At 40.6% G+C, this 16669-nt stretch overlaps 1 protein-coding gene across 1 annotated transcript in view; it reads right to left on the bottom strand.

Moving 5' to 3' along the window:
* ush2a (Usher syndrome 2A (autosomal recessive, mild)) overlaps positions 1 to 16669 on the bottom strand; it is a 215554-nt gene that overhangs the window by 72988 nt on the left and 125897 nt on the right. Inside the window, exons 51-62 of the mRNA XM_051939571.1 lie at positions 16400 to 16569; positions 16140 to 16306; positions 15932 to 16020; positions 11885 to 12219; positions 10641 to 10796; positions 9773 to 9936; positions 9203 to 9412; positions 6253 to 6455; positions 6048 to 6160; positions 3597 to 3825; positions 2128 to 2296; positions 1783 to 2004 (exon numbers count right to left, since the gene is read on the bottom strand). Coding sequence (XP_051795531.1) covers positions 1783 to 2004; positions 2128 to 2296; positions 3597 to 3825; positions 6048 to 6160; positions 6253 to 6455; positions 9203 to 9412; positions 9773 to 9936; positions 10641 to 10796; positions 11885 to 12219; positions 15932 to 16020; positions 16140 to 16306; positions 16400 to 16569 — 2227 coding nt within the window. The remainder of the gene's footprint in view (positions 1 to 1782; positions 2005 to 2127; positions 2297 to 3596; positions 3826 to 6047; positions 6161 to 6252; positions 6456 to 9202; positions 9413 to 9772; positions 9937 to 10640; positions 10797 to 11884; positions 12220 to 15931; positions 16021 to 16139; positions 16307 to 16399; positions 16570 to 16669) is intronic.

A 16669-nucleotide genomic window follows, 5' to 3' on the forward strand; every position in this document is an offset into this window, starting at 1 on the left:
AGCTTTTCTTATTTGTATTTTTTTTGTTTTCATCTCTTTCTCAGATTCCTTATATTTTTCTTTAAAAAAAAAAAAGACATCTCTGACTACATCATTAAAAACACAAACTCCTGGACACAGTGAGAGGGAGCACTGAGAGTGAGTAGTGCCAAGGTTAAGTAGCCTATCCTATAATAGGTGTTGCCGTGTGCATGTTGTGTGTGTGACTGTCTTGAAACAGACGTGTGGGGTCGAGGTTGCATAGCCGGCCCCAGGGCTCCCCGACAGCGCAATGCACCCGGCAAATGGCCCTTAGCCTTGCTAGCGCCGCTAGCTCTGCGATCCATCATACCATATGTTCTCAATGGGGAAGCTAACGCTAATGACTGATGAGTGGATAGGAAGGGGGCACATAAAGGGAGTGAGGGGGAAGAGCAGGAAGCGGAGAAAGAAAGCGTGGTAAGACAGGAAAAGAAAATCAAGGGGCTAGATGAAGAAGGCCAAGAGGAGGTGGGGGAAACAAGTTGACAAAAAGAAGTTGACAAAAGAACACGATAAAGGAGAAGAGGAGATGGTAAATGAATAAAAGAGGAAGATGGAGAGGAAGAGGCGGTGGAGCATATGCACTCCTTGGGAGGCCTCCTCAAATGAAGGATGACCATATAGCCGGCTCAGTTGGAAGAGAGAACAGAGGATATAGTAGAGGAGAAGAAAAGAAGGATGAGACAACACGGTGTGGCAGGAGTGGAATAGTTTGCTTAAAGCATATCAAGAATTACTCGATAGAGTGAAAATAGAAAAATCGTCCAAAAGACAGCGTTATTGACAATGATTGCAAAGATCTAACATTGGGGGAAAATGCTAGAAATAGAGTGACAAATGATAAACAAAAAATATTTGAAATCCATCGACTGTTATTCTGCTGATTTGCAGAAAAACTAGTAACTTTTTTGTCAGCATACATGTATTTCTTTGTGAGTATAGAGATCTTGTGTGTGTGTGTCAGTGTGTTTGTGGATAGGCTAATGGAGTACTATAGGCCTGCCCATATGGGGCCATTGTTTATGTGTGATGAATAGAGTCCACGTGTCTGTCTCTGGCACTCAACACTAAGCGAACCCTGCCGAGGGCACCCTGTTGACTCTGTGTGTGTATATGTGTGGGTGCCTGTAATACGTCTATATGTGTGAAAGTGTGTGCGTGAGAGAGAATGAGTGTGTATTTCTCCTGCTGTGTGCTTGGCAGTGCCCTCAATGGTGCCATCCTGAGTGTGTTTCATCATCATCTGCCATGACAAAGATGTCTAATGACACACACACATACACCGACACCCACACATAGACACACACACACAGTCCCATCTGTGCCATGGTATCCGGGTGCTTTGGGACACTGCAGGGGAGGAAGAAAGGGAAACGACCCCACGTTCCTGCACCATGTGTCTACCTCTCAACCCCTTTCTTTTGCTCTGTTCTCCTGTCTTTTTCTATCTTTTTCCTCACCCTCCTTTTGCCCATAACCATTAAGACATCACCTGGGACTTAACTTTGACAAAATCATTTTTGCACCAGAATAACTACTGTTCTACCTCATGTTGATTGGACTTTCAAATAAAGGATTTTCTTTGAAAACAAAAAACTTTTATATTCAGATGGCTCAGCAGCCCACCACAATTTTTCATGTGTGCGTTCAATGTTGGGTAAAAAATGCAATTCACTTTTGCATTGTTGAAATTTCCCACTTTTACTGAAAAAAAAATTCAAACAGTCGTTGATGTTTCTGCCTCTGTGTTTCTTCACTCACCTGGAGTATATTTATGCACTTCCCCCCTCTCAACATCACCGCAACACACCAGTGTATCATCGACAATCCGGCCTCCACAGCATTGGACCCCATAGCCATCATGGAGGCTCCCACTACAGCAGAGCTGGCCGCCTGTCACGGAGTAAGGAACCCCCCCACAGCAGCTGTCACCCAGCCCCACAGAGACCCGGCCCTGCAAGTGGTCAGGACAGCAGTATTCATCTACAAAGACAAGGACAGATGAAGGAAGCCCTTGAACAACATGGAGAAGTGTCGACTCAAGTCAAAATGTACACACAAAAAATCACATATTAGTATAAATATAGAAAATTATTTGAAACTCACTGTTTTCTACATGAACATAGTAATCTCCACAGCACTGGTGGTTAGGGACAGCTGAAACTAGCTTTCCATTGCAGCACACTGGGTGGGAGGAATTATTCAAACTCAAGTAACTTCCATCACAGCAGTGATGATGTGGCTTCTCTGTGTACAGTAGCCCACTGCAGCAAACCTGGTTGACACATAGTTGCACCCACAAATGTTAAAGTATGCAAACAAAATCCATGCAAACATGCAGTTACAGTTTTATGTGTGTGTTGAACGCATGGGACTATTAGTTATGGCTGTATGAAACAAAGAAGAGGCCATCTCTAAATATGTCACAGCATCAAAACACAGCTATCTTTGTCTCTTTCATCTTGAATAATGTGTAACATTATGACTTCTAAAGTGACAAAAAAGGTAAAGCGCTGCAATACTGGGCACCTTTACTCACACACCCTTTCTGTATCATCCTGAATTCTGTAATAGGTGCAAAAGTTCCCTTATGTTGATGAAATTAAACTAACCAACAAAGTCCAAAATTCCTAATTTTAAACAGTCCCTATTGTGTGTTTGTCAACATTCATTTAAGTAACCCATATGCCGTCAGTACGCTTTATTATAGGGGGAAAACACTGAAATTCTGCTTTCTGTTCATTCAGGACATTACAAATGCAGTTCTAGAGAAAACCCTATGTACACTGTCGAAACTTCCTCTATGTTGCTGTGTGAACATTAAATCTCTCTTTGTCTATTGTTCCTGGGTTTGTGCATTTGTGATATAAAGTTTCTTTTTTCCAAGTGCGTGAGTGCAAGTTTGCATGTGTTCCATTTAAGCTTGTCCACTTGCAAATGGGCATGCATGTGTATATTTATATATATCAGCTTAAATGTTGTTATTGTCTGTGCCACTGGATACTGTGGGAATATATGTATAACAGCCATTCACTGTGCCAATTTGGCTGGCATTCAATGACACAAGGATGGAAGTGAATGCAGATGACAAGTTAATCTGTTGAGAGAAATTAATCACTGAGAGGCTGATCATGCATCCCATATAAAACGTGTGCTCGGAAAAGGAAATGTGTGCATTGTTTGTGGGTTTCCTTGTTTTCTTTTTTTGTTTGTGTGTGTGTGTATGTATGTCTGAAGTTAGGAGAAGATGAATATCCTGAGCCATCATGCACAGACACAGTGTATTCTCTCCTTCAAATCAACCGCTGAAGCAGAGACCTTGTACATGTATCTTGTTTTGCAGGTTGCTTATTACATAAATACTTTTGTAATTTACTTCAAATCTATTCCAATAATGCATTCTTTGCACAGTTATCTTAGGAAGCTGTGTAATTCCTAACTTAACAAGAACAGAAAAAAGCAGCCCTCCTCTAGAACAATCCAAATTACAGTGCTGACACTTAAAATAAAGAAAACACATTCAAGAGAGACAAAAATACAGAAACATATACAGAAACTGGCTAAAACATAATCACCTGTTTGTCAGGATTGAAGCAGGATGTTCCACAAACACCATAACCCACAGGACACTGCAGGTAGAAACATCTAAACCTTAAACCACCTGCACCGTCTGACTCTTCCCCCAAGGATGATGTGCCCCCTGTTGACCCATCAGCACATGATCTGAGGGTCCGTCTTAAAACCTCATAGCCCAGCATGATCCCACTGGGTTTGCCTGGATGGGACCAATCTAATCTCACCACCCTGTCAGAGAGAGAAAGGGGAGGGGGTGGAGGCAAGACAAGAACAAAGTGAAAGTGATAGGTAGGGGTATGTTCTCCTTCACAGTCCTTTCACACAATTGTATTCACACAGTCGCACACAAACTTTCAAGCACACACATGCATTCATGCATGGTTAATGCCTGACAAAGTTGAGTTACAGTGTCAGGGTGTGTGTATCTTTATACACTTCACAGTATTGATTTTCATCTTTTCTATCTCTGACATCTTTGGCAAGGGAAAGACCTGCGGAGTAACACACAGAGTTACAACTTCCACAGTCTCCTAGACAGAAAATAAGCCATAAATCAGCACTGAACTGTAAATTTGCAACATTGCGATTTGGGTCATCTATAAGAAGCCCAGCATGTTAAATGTCATTAATTGACTTTAAATAGTAGAATTATCGCCCTCTGGTTGTATGCATTTGCCAATGATTCAAGATGTAGTTTCTATCCATGTCTATTCCGATTTACATTATATCTATAGTGAAGATGTTTAAGTGTGTAGGTTTACTGAAAAACACACAGAAAAAAAATCTCATTCCTTGTTTATGTTCACATGCTTGGTCAATAAAGCTGATTCAGACAAAACACTAAGTTCTAGACAAGACAGCAGACAATGCTTCACATATGAATGTTGTAAAGAAGCTACAAATTCAAAAATGTGGGTGCTTTACAGACATCTTCAACCTGGCAGAAGATCTATTCAATCATCGCAGTTTCAAGATAGGCACCCAAGATAAGCGTCACTACTACAGTATCCTACCAAGTGTGAAATATGGTCACACAGTTATGGAAGCCTCAGTGAAGTATTCTGTCCCCGATCCAATTTGAGCCATTTAATATTTTGTGTCTGCTGATACCAAGTCACACTCTGGCATCCTTTTCCCAGAAAACTTACAGTTAATCCACCAGGTAGAGCCTCTTACTGTACTGTTTAGTACTGTAGGGACACAAGAAGGCAGTCCTTTGGACTACATGAAGTTCCATGCTGGCAAGCAGAGAGCACTGTGGAAGTTTAGCTAGCAGTGGGCCACAATGACAAGGACTTCTGCGACGCTTCATGGCCTCCAGTCAGAGCTCATGTGTTTTAGACAAGCTGGAATCAACGAAGACGTGGACACACTACCTTTCACAAGTTTGGAGCCACTTAGAAATGTCCTTATTTTTAAAAGAAAAGCAGTTTTTTTTCAATGAAGATACAATTAAATTAAACTAATCAGAAACAGTCTAGACATTATTAATGTGGTAAATGACTATTCTAGCTGGAAAAGGCTGATTTTTAATGGAATAGCTACATGGGGTACAGAGGAACATTTTCATCAACCATCGCTCCTGTGTTCTAATCTACATTGTGATAGCTAATGGTACTGAAACGCTAATTGATGGTTAGAAAACCCTTGTGCAATTATGTTGGCACATGAATAAATGTGTGAGTTTTCATGGAAAACATGAGATTGTCTGGATGACCTCAAACTTCTGAATGGTAGCATATATGTCCCTGCAGCATACATAACATAGCTGCTTGTAACCCAAACCATGTGTCTGTTGACTAAAACAGCAATATCAGTACAGGACAGCTGTCTACAATTCAAGTGTCCATACAGTATTTGCCCGCATGAAATGGATCTCATGCTTTCCTGCCATACACAGTGTGTATGATGGCACTCCTCACAGGTGAACATAATTTTAAAACAATAAGACAATGATTATCTAGTCTCACAAGATTTAGTTACAACTCTTGTGTGATATTGAGAAAACTGGACTAATTGGCAGCAGAGCAAAAACTTTTATGGTTTTATGGTCTTTTCTTTTCCACAAGTACTTATTCATCTTAATGTTAATATGCTAACATTCTATATAAAATATTTTACACAGTAAATATTGGTTGTTTATATATGCTGTTCAGCTTGTTTTTAGATAGGCAGATGTACCAAATGGTTTTGAAGGAGGAAGGACTGTAATGGGAGCACTGAGGTGTCAGGTGTCTGACTGTGTAGCAATGGGAAATGGTTTAAATGCTCACAGGTAAGGCAGGAGGATCCCTTAGCAGAATTTTGCTTACGGCCTCAACGAGGTCAGGGCTGGGAATATAAGGAACTGAGGGTATCTCGACCTGATGGCTTCATTACACTAAACACTAAAGTTACTGTACATGGTCAATAATTTTTATTGTAATAATTGTACTCTACTTCTGTATTACCTGGGACTGATTACTTGTGCATGCGGCGTGTGGAAGTCAGCAGGAAGGTCCTCCACAGTAGTTGTTTTGGTAACGTTGCTCCGAACACATGCATACACTGTGCACACCTCCACCTGAAATATACATCCATCACACCAAACAAAAAATCATAAAGCACGTATCTGCATGTCTATGTTTGCATGTCTGCTTTTGTTTGTGTGTCTACCTGTACGTCGTAGACAGTAAAAGGCAGTAGGTTCCCCAGCAGGTATGACCCTGAGCTGTTGTCTACATTGCCATGGAAACGATCATTAACATAGATGTTGTAACCAGTAACGGCTCCGTTGGGTCGAAAAGGTGGGACCCAGAGAACACGTGCTGTGCTGCTGTTTACTGGAACCAGCTCTGGGGCCGACATCCCCTCTGGTGCTGAGTGTGGCACACAAGAAAACAGAGTCAAAATTTGTCTGATTTCTGAAGAACAACATTTGAAACATGGTCATCTTGAAACACACATCTTTCATAGCATCTGTGAAAGAATAAAGCAGCAAGAGGCCACTGGTATTACGATTTCCCAAAGCACATTTTTACACCACATTCATTTGATGACTGCTTCTGCAGTGCTTGTAAATTTTTTACACAAAAATTAAACCACTAAAACTTTAAAATGTCCTAAAACAGTTGTGCCTTAGCAATCATCAGACCAGGCTCGTAAAACAGTTATGTAAAAACTATGTGTGAACCAGTATGAATTAATGATACTTCAAAGAGATATGTACAATTCTCAATTTGTGCATACGTATATATTTTTTTCAAATATTTTCAAATATTAACATTATTAATTTTCATACAACCATCTTTGAAAGTTATTTTAGTACTGAAAGGAATGTATAAAAACACATAATAATAAACTTTTTAGGAATCAAACAAGTTTAATCATGCCTCACTCAAGAGATGTGTGTGAGAGAGACAGAAAAAGAGTGATATAGACAGTGAGGTTACATATACAGCAGGACGGAGACAGAGAAAGTTTGTTTGTGTTCATGTAAGACAGGACAACTGTGACTGTATATTAGTAATGGAGGGAGACCACCAGTGTGTTTGTGTGTGCCAAATTGCTTAGATAATGCTATCCAGCAGTAAATGAAATGTAAAGCATTAGGCTGGGTTTAGGCAAGTGCATTGGCTGCAAATGAATTGGCTTAACTTCTCTTAGCTGAGCGTATTTTCACTGAGAATACTATATTCTGTTCGATCAGCTCACTTCCGCTCTTTTTCTCAGTGGTAACAGTGAATTTTTCTTTGAGATCGTCTCTTTCTGTGTTATTATATTTTCTCCCTCTCTTTCACCGTCTCTTCCATCTAATTCCCTTAGTTCCTGCAATTCCCTTAGTTCACTCTTCTAAGGAATTCTCTTCCAGCACATCGACAGAGGACACTGATACTCAACCAAAACTGCTACAATGATGAATGTAACATGGTAACCTGCAAATGAGTTACATATAGCAAGACAAAACGAAGGAGTGAATTACAATGGGAGTCAAGGAAATGAAAACAAGTATGTGATAATAAGTGAAAGAAGCAGAGACAGAGGGAGAGAACAAAAATCAAAGAGAACATTGTTAATTTAGCTGTGTTTTGTGGTGTGTGCGAGAAGGGTAATCATACAGACTCCATCTATTATTCTAAGTGAAAATGCACTCAGGTACGAGAAGTTAACCCAATTCATTTGCTTCCAATGCACTTACCCAAACCCAACCTACTGCTCTACATTTCATTTACTGCAGGATGGCATTATCAACGCAATACTGAGCACTGAGCCTCTTTCACTAATACACACACAGACGCGCGCACATTTTTCTTGCCAATTAGTCCTGATGTTAGCATTGCCCTATAGATTGCAGGCCATGTTAGGATGGTTGGTAGGGTTGAGCTGCATTAGTTAAAATATATTAGGCCTCCTTGGTGTGTGTGTGTGTGTGTGTGTGTGTGTGTGTGTGTGTGTGTGTGTGTGTGTGTGTGTGTGTGTGTGCACTCTTATAGCTGTAAAATAATGAAATTACCTCCAGAGCCCTCTAAGTTAAACGAGCCATGCTTTGCCTTTAGCACCTAATGATTTTCTAATGTTTTTAATGCACTTTTTATTATACTGCTCAGATTAGAGAGAAAGAAAGAGGCCTCTGACATATGATTATACTGAGACAGAAAGAGAACTGTGAGCAGAGAAAAGAAACAGAGAGATGGCAAGAGAGAGGGACTGAGAGGGAACTGAAGACAGAAATAAAACAACAGACAGAGTAAGTGGCCTCTGACACATGATTACAGAGAGTGATTTGAACGATAACTCCTGAATCTTCAGAGACTGGGCTGAGAGTTGAACAGGATACGGAAAGAAAAGCAGTGATGACAGTTGGAAAGCATGTGCAGCTAACGACAATAAAAGCTGACCCTGAATGAAAAGGGAAATACCAGTCGATCTAAGAACTGATATACTCATATACCATTTAATACACTCTCTTGAGGCTCCAGTTTTACATCCTGATAAGAAGTCCCATTTGTTCACTTTATAAATATTAAGAGATTATGCAGCTAATGTCTGCCTGTATTAAACAAGTCTATTGTAATGGCGCCATTGCATTGCATTTGAACATAAGGGAAATATATGACTTTGTATTTATGATAAAATATAAGATTTTATTTTAGTATTGAATGTTTAATAAGTTAAGCAAAATTTATTCCCACTTTTTTGGAAAAGTCAGAGTAATTGCATTGTAACTATTGTAAATTATAGTAGTTTTGACTTGCAATGGACAGTGAAACAGCCACCTTTGCTTGACAGGTAGAATACTTGTGCTTGTGTGTATAGACAGTGTGTGTGCAGTCTGTCTGCGTGTGGTGCCAACAAGCATTTTACAACACCTTAAATCTGCCTCACACACACTTTGTATTGATTTCATGCCTCAGTACATGATGTGTTTAACATCTCCTGTGAAACACACAGTTGCAGAGAAATGTATGTTTACCCAGAGACCTCTCTTGGATGCACTGGATTGACGTACTGCACATGGCGCATGTGGGTTATGCGTAGTTCATATGCACACAATCACACCCTCACAGAGGTGCACCAATGACACATATATTAGTCTGTGAAAACTTACAATCAAATACACACGTACCTCCATCTGCAGTGGTAACATTAACTATTGTTTTAGTGGTATTATGGGCTCCGTTGGACACCTGTAGTGACATCATATATGTGGTGCTGGGCCAAAGGTCACTTATCACTGTGGACTCGATCTCAGGTCCTAAAGCCAAAATCACTCTTGGTGGGGGAGACTCTACTGTGAGAAAGTAAGATTCCACTTCTCCCTGCAGGTCTTGCAAAGCTGAGAAAGACATGAAGAGAAAGTGAGACAAGTGAGGCAACAGTCAAGACAAAAACACCATTTTGAATCTCTGCTTTCACTTTGTGATAGTCGTCAAGTGACAACACAATGTTCATACAACATCATGCCATGAAAGTATTTGCCTGTTTGTGCACCTTATGTGTGTGTGAGTTTATTCTTCTGACTTTGTGCATAACAGAGTTTCAAGCTTTTATGAAAAAAAGACCTTTGTCGGACAGTGTGTGCCTGAGTGTATGTGTGTTTGACTGTGTGTGTGTGTGTGTGTGTGTGTGTGTGTGTGTGTGTGTGTGTGTGTGTGTGTGTGTGTGTGTGTGTGTGTTTAAGAGTGGGCAATCTTACATGGTTGTGTCCAACTGACTTGTATGGCAGTGTGATTGATCGCGTGGGCAGACAGAGACGGAAGGTGAAGGGGTACTCCAGCCATGGTCACCGCAGTAACAGTCTCACCCGAAGAGTGGCCAACATCATTACAAACCACTAACTGGTACTGGTACTGGGTGAATCTGTTGATAGACAGTATTACTGTTTTATTATCCTTCTGTGTTAAAAGATAATACTAACGCTTCTAGTAAACATCTTCAAGATTTTGGAAAAGAAGATGCAGTTTGTCTTATCAGGCACTGAGAAATAACTAGACAAAGTAACAAAAGAAATATTCCTACAGATAAGTTCCCAGTGCAAGTACTGATTTTAGCTGCAAGTCAATCCTCCATTGGTAGAACCAAAATGGAGGACTGACTCAGAAATAACAGGTGACACTGAATCTGAATGAGTGTTTCAGTCTTCATTGTCTTTATGAATTAGTACGCCTAAAGTTACTATTACTTCTGCTAAAAGTAAGTTCTATTAAACACACAACCATTACTTTGTCAAAAATATCTGCTTGTTGATGGATAAAAATTATCCTGCAAAGTGAAAAGTGCTGACACATTCAAAAGTTTGTCAGTTTACTCCTTGAATAAAGCACAGTAGAGACACAAACCCAGAGCTGTTTAGCAAGCATAGAGAAAAAAGTGCTTCCACCAAGTGCCAAACTGAGATTAGGGGACGCTGTGTGAAAAACAATTTAATTCTTTGGGATATTTGCTTAATGTATCTTTGAGCGGTATTAAAAGATCGGCATCAGCAGCAGCTCGCCGATCAGCTCTGCACACACGGTTTGCTGCGGCACTGCCGTTTGCTCTAGAGCTCATTTCAGTAATCTCACCTGCTTAGGCCTTTATCTTGGTAGAACAATTTGGTGCCGGAGTAAACATGGAGCCAGCGATGGAGATCTTCGGAGGGGGGTGGGGACATGGCTGTTAATGTGGGGACCGTGGTGATGGCCAGGGGCTGGTGGGTTTTACGTCTGAGCAACTTGTATCTGAAGGGGAAATTTGAATAAAAGGAAACACACATTTCTGGATATTTAGGAATCCAGTAACACGCAACACTAGTACGTAAATTCACCAATCTGAGCACAGAGACACATAGCGTACCCACCTTACCCGCATTCATGCATGTAGACATGCACACTTAAACACACAATTTTCAATTGACTCTTATCCTTATCACTCATTTCCTACTCTTCTGCTGTTTTTCATCATCTCTATTCTTCTGCTTTCACTGGATCTCATCCCCCCTCTCCCTAGTCCCCTCCATCCGTTGTTTTTTCTGCGGGGTTTGTGTTTTCCTCTCCCCACAGTGATGCTAATTTCTGCTGTAATCAGAAGAGAAGGGCTTAATGCCGCCTTTTAACCAACCCACTTAGACAAACACACAGAGCTGAGCAGAGCAGAACAGAAAGACAGGCTCATGCATTTTAATCGCCTGCTCGGAAAATGGACCTTTATTTTAGGCCTAATCGGCAACACAGTAGAACAGGATGGAACAAAACGGACCAGAATGTGCATTAGGACTGAGAAAACACCGATTAAAAAATGCACAACACTTAGCTCATTACCAGGGCACTCATGTTAGCAGCTTGTTAGCGTGTTTCTTCTTGTTTGCTTAAGTTTTTCAGCAGCAGTTGAACATCTCATGAATGCACAGCTCAATATCAACATGCAGATTTTGGTAATGTGCGTCTAGTTTCTAGCTTTGCACTATGACTAATGAATAAAAGGAAAAAGTTGATTCAGATTAGGTAAAGTTATGATGGTGACTTAGATTGAAATTCACATATCAGCTCATCATAATTAGTATTTTTTTAAGAAAGCCTTTATTGCCATTTTATTGGTCAACATGCAACAAAATTAGCACTTTTATAATAAAGTGCAATTTGTTAATCCAAACAGTGACTGTGCCTGTATTACAAACTGAATGTCTTTCAAATCTGTTGTCAATTTGAGGTTTTGAGATTCTTTTGTACCAGTTTGATGTATTGATCCAAACACATACACTGTAATTTTGCTATACTTTAAAATAAAGGAACACTTGTTAGTGGGTTTTTCCCTGTAATATCCATGTTACCTTATGTTTGGTCCATTGGGTCTGCTTGGTGGTTGCCAGGAAATGGCCAGGAAAGACTCGCTGACCGCCACCACTGACAGAGGTGCAAGGCCTTCAGGACTTGTGGGTAATGTTGTAGCTGGAGTTGGCAGGCTTTCTGTGCATCCTCCAACATGCCCTCCACCCTCTGAACACGCCAACACAGTGATGCTGTAATTCGTGTATGGAATGAGGTCCGTTATGGTGACGTTGAGCTCAGATGCATCATCGGCAGCATGAGAGATACGAGGTTCTGGGAGACGGAGCTCATAGCCATGGATTTCTCCATTGGGAATAAGAGGAGGTGACCATGTGACCTAAAACAAAAGTTTTAGATTTAATTTGGGGGTTCTTCATGTAAAATACAATATTCAGATAAACCTGAGTGAGACAAACAACTAGTTAACTTAAATCTTTATAACTGTCCTAATTGACTGGGCATTTTAAATGTTCTCGGCATGAGAATCGAAAAAAGCTTTTAGATGGATGAACTCCAGGAAGTCATGGAAAAGTGCATGTGTGCATGCAGAGCTGCAGTGTGTGCCCATACAAAGACATATGTATATTACAGTATGAATGCATGTGTGGTCAGGTTAAGTAGCACCTGAGGATGTGAAAGAACAACATTCAGCTGGTCACTGTATGTGTATATGTGTGTGTGCGCGTGTGTGCGTGTTGGCGCGTGCATTGAACTGTCTTGTGGGGAAAGATAACCTGACTTTGACTTGAGCAGAAGATTTCTTTCATCACATTTAGAAGAGGGTACACACAAACGCGCGCACATGCACAAACACCATGCTAAAATAATGAAAGCGGCAGGTAATGGAATTGCTGCATGCAAAAACAAAAGCTTGCTGCTGTTGAGCGATGCATCTGATTTGGAAACAGTTCAGTCTGTCAGCATTTCAGAATGAGGATGAAGGTAACTGGCACACACACAAATGGAAATACACACATACACACACCTCTACATCGTCAAATTACAGCTCTTTATACAATTAATATTTTGTTGAGACATTCATATATAAACACACTGACAGTTGCACACAATTCAGATATTGCACACACACACACGCACACACGTACACATGGATACAAACTGTCATGTACAAAAACTGATCAGTTCAAAGCTGGTTGAGACTTGAGGATTCAGGTGATTAAATGGTCAGTGTTGATGGCAGTATTATGAATGAACGTCAAGAATAATTATTTCTCATGCAACCTTGATATTCATTTAACAAGTGACACTGTGAGGTGATACAGGACACACATGCACGTGTGCACACACAAACACAACCCACGACACACACAACCACATATGGGCAGGGTCATTTTGAGTTAGGCAGCTCATTTCCCAAAGTGCGTGTTGGGTGTGCTTTGTGGTGGAAGTCATTTACAGATTGAATAGCTTGAGGTAATCTGGAGATGGTGAAGACAGCAGAGACCCTGGGCTGACACAGAGCACTGGGGCTAGGGCCAGTACAGTATGTGGGTGTGTGTGTTTGTATATGCGTTTATGTGTATGCGTTAGAGAGATAGATGTATGATAAAGTTGGGAGTGAGAGAGAATAGTGTGTAAGGACATGGTGTGTGTGTGTGTGTGTGTGTGTGTGTGTGTGTGTGTGTGTGTGTGTGTGTGTGCATCTATGCTATTAAAACCAGTAAAAACTCAAAGACACTGAGAAAGAGCAGCTCTGCAGATAACACAATTCTTCAATTTGCTTCCACATGCATAAGTGGTATTATTCACACAGTAAATTGAATGTATGTTGTCATACTGCAGTTTGAGTGAGTATATTTGTGGGGATTAATAGTTAAAACTAAACTGAAAAACTAAACTGTAAATTTCCCCTGGTGTGGGGAGAAATAAAGGGTTATATTGTCTTATCTTAAAAATATTCTAATAATCTCTATATCAATCCATTACAAAGAAGCTTTGACTCATTAAAGTTTAGTAATATGCCCTCACGATAAAGTACCAGAAAATTATCTTTTTGATATCATTGATTGCATCATTGATTGATGCAAGGATAGGAAACTATGCACCTCCAGTTGTGAGTAAAACACTAACGAAGGGAATATACAGGCACATTGAGCACTTCATGCAAATATCTGTTCAGCCAGTCATGTACCAGCAGTGCTGCATAGGATCATTCAGACGCAGATGAAGAGCTTCAGTTAATGTTCAAGTCAAACATCAGACTGAAGAGGGAACCCATTATGACAGGTTGAGATTTGCAGGATTTGGTCAGATGTGTTACTTACACCTGTTAAAGTTACTGGTCTCAGCCACTTCCGCTGACAGAGTATATGTAGCATAACAGCTGTGTGTACACCAGGAAAACCCTGATATGTATCTATGACCTTATATAGTTTTATTGCACAAAGTATTCCGCTGACAATGACGACGCCTGTAAATGACAGAAATGTGACCTTAATATTAGAAAAGGAGTCACTGACAAGACTTTTGTTGTGCCTTGATATTCTGACCACTGTATCACCATTTAAAAGAAAAACTTGCAAAACTAGTAAATTGAAAACATAACCAAGATAATGGTTAAGAGGAACTGATGTGTGATGGTTAGGAGACAGCTGTTCTCTATGAAGTAGAAGTGATATACAAAGAAGGAAAGAAAAGAAAATAAACCATTTAGCGAATGAAGGGAGAAACTCAAAATCCTCCTCTGTGTTGTCAAGGTCAATTGGTAACCAGGAAGCGGCCTGCCTGTCTGTCCAATTAGCAACAACCAGGAAGGAACGTTTTCCTTCTTGGACCTATGACCCCTAAAGCTGTGCTGCAGCAGATATGACAGGGGCGGTTCTGAAATGATGACAGGCATTAGCATTTTTCTGCAGTTAGCATTAGTGCAGGGCTGTGAGTGCAAGTGTGTGTGCATCTCTATGTGTGTGCATGCATACAATATTGTTTCAGGGGCTTTCATTGATAGGCCTTGATGTGAGATTAGCCAGTGGCGGAATTTAACTCTGGTCCCTCCTTCAAAATGGCCGACAGGAAGGAAGCTGCCTTAGACAGGGTCACAGCCCCTCCCATTTCTGAAGGGGACCTTGAGTTGAATGTTTTCCTTTCTCATTAAATCCGAAAAGGGAAAGACAGAAGAATCCGTGTGACATTGCTTTGTCTTTTTACTCCGTCAAACCCAGAGAGACTGAAGAGATTCTCAATGAAGTTGAATTGGCTGTTTTTTTGTTTTGTTTTTCTCTTTAAAAATGTAAAAACTTTATGAACTTTAAAAGCACAATCTTCAATTCTGACACAGTCTATTAGTTAAATGCATTATGAGTTATGTGTTCAAAATTCTGTATCAGTAGCATCATGCGTAATTTGGAAAATAATTGTGTGCTCCAGCCATATTTTAGATTTCTCATGCTCATAACTGATCTAAGTGGTTTTTAGTTTTAGTGAACCAGTGACAAGCCATTTGAAGTTCTTTGCCAGTCATGGATTAAACCCCTAAAAACTCTTCTCAGCGCATCAAAGTTGCACCTTCAGATGTTTTTTGCCATTCAAATAATCCCTTCCTGTCTTAACATGGCTTAGATGGAATTCTATACCATTTCCATCTATAGAATGTGCAGATTTATGATGTTCTTGTCTTCTTCTTGATTCACCCCTTCCCATTGCACACCTGCTCACCTATGACTGCTAAACAGTGTAAACTACACTACGTCACTCAATGGCTAGTTGTAATATTGAAATAATTCAGTCATACATGATCAAAGTGAATACCAATTTTGAAGTAGAAGAATGACACAGAAAGCACCTCCCTGCAAATGTATGTGATTGAGTTCTTAGGTATGCTACTTTTAAGTCACAGTTCTCTGAAGTTTGTTTTTTTAAGACTGTCCTGAGTACACTGCTGTTTCAAAGTGGAAATGCTCAGCCATGGTGTTGACTGCTTATTTTACTCTTGTCATGGTGTATAAACACACAAAATCAACATGGTAAGAAGGTAATAAAAAGCTGATTTCTACTGGAAGGGGTGTTTTAAAAAAAACAAATGAACTTACTTGAAGTGACTCCGGTCCCAAGACTCTCACTCTTGGTGGGCTGAGACCAGCTGGTCTAGAAGGTCTGGTGGTGATACTGACCCAGGGCCCTGCAAATATGTAACAACATACAAATAAAGATCTTTATTTGTTAGATTTTGAAGCCAGCACTAGACATACCTTGGCCAAATTAAATTTAATTCAGTGAAGTTTGTTATTTCTGCCTTACCCGTTGTGTTGCCAGCCTGATTATGGAGTACAAGTCGGTACTGGTAGCTCGTCCAGGGACTGAGAGCTGATGAAGAGTCCAGGAAAGAAAGTGGGGGAGGATCTGGCAGGAGTTGGCCCACCGTGGAGACTTGCTTGGTCCCAGCAACTCTACGCTCAATCAGCCACCTACAGACAATACAGGACATTTAGTCAACACAGATATTTATATACTGAATGTAACATCACCTGTGGATTGAAATGTATGTAGCTGTCTCTCACCGTTCCAGTGGTCCATTGCTCCACTCTGGTGCACCCCAGGATAAGAGAACAGAGGTGGGAGTGTCAGAGTAAAGGTGAGGTGCAGGAACCCCTTCAGGGGGCGCTGGGAGGGTACGAAAATACTGAGACCTCGCAGACACTGAACAACCCACACTGGTGCATGCTTCCACCTAGATAATGGAGGGGAGAGAACTACTGAAACACCACGATGTGATTGGTCTTTGTAGTATTATCAAGGTTAGAACTGTTCTTTAATCAGCAAAAATCAGG

This window comes from Acanthochromis polyacanthus, chromosome 2, assembly GCF_021347895.1.
Source record: "Acanthochromis polyacanthus isolate Apoly-LR-REF ecotype Palm Island chromosome 2, KAUST_Apoly_ChrSc, whole genome shotgun sequence".
In the NCBI taxonomy this organism is placed as follows: domain Eukaryota; kingdom Metazoa; phylum Chordata; class Actinopteri; family Pomacentridae; genus Acanthochromis; species Acanthochromis polyacanthus.